The sequence below is a fragment of the Rhizophagus irregularis genome, chromosome 13, assembly GCF_026210795.1.
Source record: "Rhizophagus irregularis chromosome 13, complete sequence".
Classification (NCBI taxonomy): Eukaryota; Fungi; Glomeromycota; class Glomeromycetes; order Glomerales; family Glomeraceae; genus Rhizophagus; species Rhizophagus irregularis.
In genome coordinates, this window is record NC_089441.1 from 4,731,742 (window position 1) to 4,738,426 (window position 6,685).

Genomic DNA, 6,685 nt, shown 5'->3' on the forward strand with positions numbered 1-6,685 from the left:
TGTAAAAATAATGAAACTCCTACTATTCCTATTTATGATTTTAGAGTTTATGCTGTTAATACTATTCTAAAGAAAGAAGAGGAGAAAAAAAAAATTTTAAAATAATTTTTTTCTTCATATGTCACAAAATCAAGATCTCTATCAATGAAAACCATAATATAATAAGTAATGATATTATCACAATTATGATAAAAATCAAAACACTAAATGTTAAAATATACACTTTTAATATAAATTTATATATGACCTTGAATTTTTATTTAAAATTTTATACTTTTTTTTACTATAATCTATTTTTATAATATACTATTTTTGCATATAACATTTTCTTAAAATATACATTTTTTTCATATAATCTGCTCATTAAAAATACAAAATTTTATACTTATTTTACATATGACCTCTATTATAATTATCTGGGGTTCTATCTCAACATTTTTAAATCTATAACCATAATTATTATGGCATATTACGTTAAGATATAATGGTATAATTAAATTAATTACGCTAAAAAGTATATATAGAACAAAATCAATAAAATTATATATGAAATAGATGAATAAAATTTAAATAATATATTAAAACTGGTAATAAAATTAAAAAACTCAAAAATAATAAAGGAATAGTATAATCTTCATACAATAATTGATAAATTATCAAAGCAGGAATTAAATCAACCAATTATCTTTTAAACAAAATGTGCTATCTAAAAAGCAAAAAAAAAAGGACAGATTTTTATATATTTACAAAATAAAGTAATTAAATTTGTAGTATCTTTAATTTATAAATTCAATTCCTTTGCTACTATATTAGTTAAAGAAAACTTAGCCATAAAAGCAAATTAAATAACTAGAAAAAAAAAATTCTAATGCATTTCATAAAATTCAATCAATTGGTAGCAAGTTTAGATATATAAAAAAAAAAAATAATTTAGTTAAATTGTAAGAGTTCATGCCAATGTAAAATAAAAAAACCTCTTTTAATCAATTCAATTAAATCATATCTTAATTCTCTTTTTTTAGATAATATAAAATACTATAATAGTAAAGTAATGATATTGATTATACAATTATTTTAGATTGGAAAAATATCTTTTTGTATACTTTACAATATATACGAACTTTTATAGAATTTTTGATCAATAAAACAACTTCAACATTCTCATTACAATTAGTTATACAGTCTACTCTTGATATAGTAAAGAAGTCATTCTACACCTCAAATTTGCAAATTTGTTATAGCAAATTAACGAAGAATTTGATTGATTACTTCATTATAGTGAGAAAAAATTGACATATTTTATTGGCTAAATGTCACATGATTTATTATATTAAAATTCGCTATAGGAAGGGTAAACTGTATACTGAAATAAAGAAATTTTAAAATTAATAATAGATGAATTCTTGTATTGCAATAATTAGAATTCTATACTTTTGGCATTTTAGTTAATGAGTTAACAAGAGGCTTTACCAAGGTCTTTATAATTTATTTTATAAAATTGCTATAAATTGCCGATGTCACATGATTTTTAATAATGTATAATTTGTCACTTCGTATCACACCTTCCTTGTTTCCGGACTTAGAATTTTTTTAGTATAAAAAATCCTATTTGTCACCTTTATTTGTCATGCCCTATAATTCCAGCCAAATTTTATAATTCCGGCCAAAATATCCTTTTTTGGAAACTTGAGTAATGTTATACTATCCAAAAAAAGCAATTTTGTTTCTCAAAAATTGGGAAAATGGATTACACAATATTCCAAAAAAGGCAATTTATATGTCAATCATTTAATTCTGGCCAAAATTAAAAATCACGTGACATCAGTAATGATCACTACCAGCAATAAATAGCAAACTCCTTTGTTTTATATATTAAAATGAAAAAAAAATTTGCCAGATATATTATTAGTTGAAATAAAGGATTTGATTACATATAATATAAATAGTTGCTTAAACAGTTATAGAAACTTTAAATAAATATTTAGTTAATATAAGAATATGCCAAACATTTTTTTTAGATAATACAAATTATATGGCAGAAAAAAATAATAGAATAGTTAAACTTTTTACTAAAAATGGCAAAAAATTAATGTTTTTAAATTCCTTGTAATCTTCATGTTGTTTATATTATTTTCAATACTTTGAAGATGTTGCATTTGAAAAATTGACTTTTAACATAGGATTTAACAAATAATCACATTCATTTAATTTATTATATTTAATATAAAAATTTTATAATAGATATGATAAGACTAACAAAAATAAGCCATTAAGAATAAAGTCTAAAATAATATATAGTTTTTCAAAATACTTCTTAACCTTGATATAAACCAATATCAAAAACTAATGCATTTATATTGGTTATATAAATTAAAAATAGCTAAACAATATTTTAAATGTAAAGAAACTTACAAATAATTTATTAAATAATTTATTTCAAAATTATGTTTATTAAAAAATACATTTAAATTTTATTTAAATAAATGGTGGCTATTTGAAATATGATTAAATAACTCACAATTAGATATTTAAATCAAATGTTTTATAAAGAACTAATGGTAGTTATTTTAAATGGTTATAATATACTTCTCAGTAGAATTAAAAAGTTAATGTCAAAATATTACGGCATAGCCAAAAACAATTACGTCAGTACAAATATTTACTAATAAAACATATAATTACGGCAAATCACGGCATTTTAATTACGTCTGTTATAATTCAAAAATTCAATTCCGCTGATAAGTATAGGTTATAATTTCCAACTTAAAATTTTTATTAAAAGTAATAGATTTGATAAATTATAGCTTGTTTAGTACTTATAATTACAATAAATGTTAACGTAAAAAATTGGCCCTTTACTAATGATTTTTACAAAAATCATAATAATGTAATATAAAATTTCCTTTTATAGTAAGATCTGCAAAGAATTTTATATATCTTAGGCTTGGAGGTAATCTATCTTATAAGTAAGCAGGTTATTAGGCTACTTTCAGGTTGTAGGGCTTATTAAATACCAGAAACAGTATTAAAATAGATCAAAGATCTTCTATTTATTGCTGAAAATATACATGGTTTCTTTTGTGAGAAGCTATTGAAAGCAACAGAAGTATTAACAAAATGACAAGTTAAAAAATTAATTGAAGATTTGGAAGTTAGAACATATAGCAACAAAATTACTAGAAGTTTTCCAAAAATGGATGAACTGTTGGCTTCACCTTCCTCTAAGTGTCTGCCATCTTGGTAGATTCTATGGCCATGAATTTGCTAAGGCATATGCAAATGTTGTTCTTGGTTTGTATTGGCCTAATATTCCAACATTACGACAATTAGTATATATGTGAAATTCTTAGAAAATGATATTGAAGAAGGTATAACAAATGATTTTGGCCTATCTGATGTGTTGAAGATTTAATATTTAAAGATGAATTTATTCACTATGTTAAGAATCAGAATCCAAATCTTGTAAAAAATCAAATTTGGTACATATTAATTCACTAGCAGCAGATCGAAGGACTATTCAATAAATATGATCTTAAAACTCATCAAAATATGAACAAAGAATTACAGCAATCAAATGAAGGCTTTCTATTTGTTCCAATTCATTTGAAAATGTTAATGATCCAGTATTAAAAAAGTCCGAGAGCAAAGAAAGCATCAACCACTACATAATTTAAATTTAAATAATAATATAGTTTCGCTGGATGATGCAGAGATTATTAGAAAATTATTTTCCTAAAAAAAAATAAAATTTTAATTTTATTTATAAACTCTGTATAATTTTGCGTATGAATATGAAATTAGGAAAAGGCAGCTATTAAATAGTCATCAATTTTTAAACATTATTATAAATATAAACTGTATAATTAAAAAATATCTGAAAAATTCCAGTCAATCCATTAACCGGCAGATCATCAAAAAAATCTCCAATAATGTTTTTAAATATTTGATTTAAATAGTTCCATAGTAACGTCAAAAAGGGAGGAGCTACGGTAATTAAAATAATTTTTTGTAAAACAATATAATATATATATTTATTTATTAATAATATTTATAAACTAAAATTACATGGATAGTTGCTATTGTACAATAATTTTTATGTTTTTAACTGAAATAAATATTAATATAATTTTAGTATAATAATTTTGAAAGTCAAAATTTCAAAAGTTTTATTTGTTCCCCACTTGGCTCCGGCCGAAAATTACAATTTTGCCAGAGTTAAAAACGCTAGTCGTAAAAAAATTTTAATACAAATAAATAAAAAAAATTAAAGAAAATACGTTTTATTTATCAAATCAAACTTGTCTATACAATACTTAAATTTGGTCTCAGGATGGCACGTGATTTAAAACAAGTTGTTTTAAAACGATTTAAATCAGTTTTTTATTGTTTTAAAACGTTTTTTTTTTTTTGATTTAAAACATTGATCGGCATGATTATTGCGTAATATTTTCAACTTTTTTTGTATTTTTAAGCAACCTTTTAGTGATCTCTTTGCAAAACAGCTTTTTTAAAATTAGTAAGCACTTTGAAAAAGTTTCAGAATATATATATATATATACAAAAGTGTAATATTGTGAAAATGACATAATTGATCGATTGAATCATGTGATGAAATGTAAAAGTCTTTCAGAAGATTTAAAATTAATATATATTATAATAAAATGAAATTTTTATTGCAAATATGTATTACGTAATAAAGGCTAGTAAAGTGCTTACTGTTTTAAAATGTTTTTAAAACGTTTTAAAACGCCAAAATTGTTTTAAAACATGTTTTTACACATAACATTTGTTAATACTTTGTTCGAAAGAAAATCATGAGATGATTTGGAAAAATGAAGAAAAATAGGACCGATTATTATATTGTTTTACTTTTATTAATTTTAGAATATTTGCCTGATTTTAATAACAGTTCTAGTTAATATGGAAATACTAACAAAAATAAAATCATCAAAATTCCTTCCGTTAAACTTGATTAACTTGATTAACTTGATTCTAACTATAAAGAAATTCTTTTAATGGGATCGTTTCATTCGAATGGTTACACAAATTTAATTATTCCCCCTCCCTGAAAATCAATTAATCTCCTATTCATGAAAATTCACCATCTGTAATCGAAATTCCCACACATCACCCATTTATGGCTTAACAATATATTTATTTTTTGATAATTGTGTAAATATAAGAATATTATAAGAAAATAATAATAATATATAACTTTTTATTGCTGAAGAAGAATACGTATGCTTCGGGATAATGAACTGTCGGGACAATGAATTTTAGCTGATTTCATAAGTTATGAAACATAAAATTACATGTCAGGAGACACTCGGGACGTTCGGCAATACAAGTACTCGGTAAAACTCAGAATAAGATATCGTTAGATTCGGAGTACTTGATCCGAGAACAGCGATATAGTTTTTTACTTTATTTTCGAGTTTTTACCGAATTACTTTTAGAGATAAAAAATGCCGAGTTGTCCCGTAACTTAGAAAACAGCTGTAAAATTTTGGAATTTTAGATTATGTATATCAGAATTTTGATTTTTGGGATTCCCACGCTGCTAACAATGATTTGCATGGTACATACAGTATTTACAAATAAATGATTATTTGTTGTAAATAATAATAAAAATTTACGAAAAATAATAATCAATTATGATAAATTCAAATTATTCTTTATTTATTATTAAAATATATAGTAAAAACACATGAATTTAAAAATCATTGCCTTTCCCAGACTATATATTATTATCTATTATACATTGACTAAAAAAAAAGAGGAAAGAATTTGATAATTTCTCTAAAATTCACATTTATTATTTTATTATTTGTAACACCCTATCATAAATTACAAAAGAAGAAATGCCCAAAAATTAATTAAAAATTAAAAAAAAAAAACTAAATGTACTAAATAATAAAGGAAAAATTAATTTGATGTTATGTAAATTCATTTATTTTTTGGGAATTCTACCAAAAAAAAAAATCCTTAAAAAAATTTACAGATCTGTCTATTATAAAAAAAAATGCACATTTAAATAAGAATTAGGGCAAGTTGAACCTTTTTTTTAGTTACATTCTTAAATGACATTGATTCTAACGCAGTCGTCTTGAGCACCTCTTTGAGCAACTGGCATAACCACGGGTTGATGAGAGTTTGAAGAATTCATCGTGCAAATACGATAGGTACCTTTTTGAGGAAGTCCGGTGTCTACATTTACACTCAAGACACCATTCTTAGCAGCATCATTCAAACCTTTGAAGAATGCAAAAACTGTAGGATCAGGTGCATTATTACCATCTATTTTTTGGATTGTAATATGACTATGTCCTTGAATTTGGCCACCTCCATCAAGAGTTTGTTGAATTTGATAATAGTCCACGGCTGGATCAGAGAAGAATCCAGTGCTAAGACCTATGACTTTGGTATCAACTGTAAATGGTGTGTTTCGTTTAATTGCTTGATTATTCTTTGGATTAACGATTAAAGCTGAGACCATCTTATTGGTAGCGGGAATTTCACCAATTTCGAGACTGACACAACTAGGTTGCTTGAGTTGAGTACCATCACCAGGAGTAAGTTTACTCTTTATACAAAAAGCACTTGGTTTCAAAGGTTTTATAGTATCAACTGCATTAGCTAAAGAAGCAACAGCTAATAAAAGGGCAACAGCGAAATAAAATTTCAT

At 23.9% G+C, this 6,685-nt stretch overlaps 1 protein-coding gene across 1 annotated transcript; it reads right to left on the reverse strand.

Annotated features, from left to right (window-relative positions):
* Nucleotides 1–6,076: 6,076 nt before the first annotated feature.
* OCT59_005639 (uncharacterized protein) lies at nt 6,077–6,685 on the reverse strand (the record flags this gene model as incomplete). Its single annotated transcript, XM_025317542.2, has 1 exon — nt 6,077–6,685. The coding sequence occupies one exon, from the start codon at nt 6,683–6,685 to the stop codon at nt 6,077–6,079; it is 609 nt and encodes a 202-aa protein (XP_025178001.1).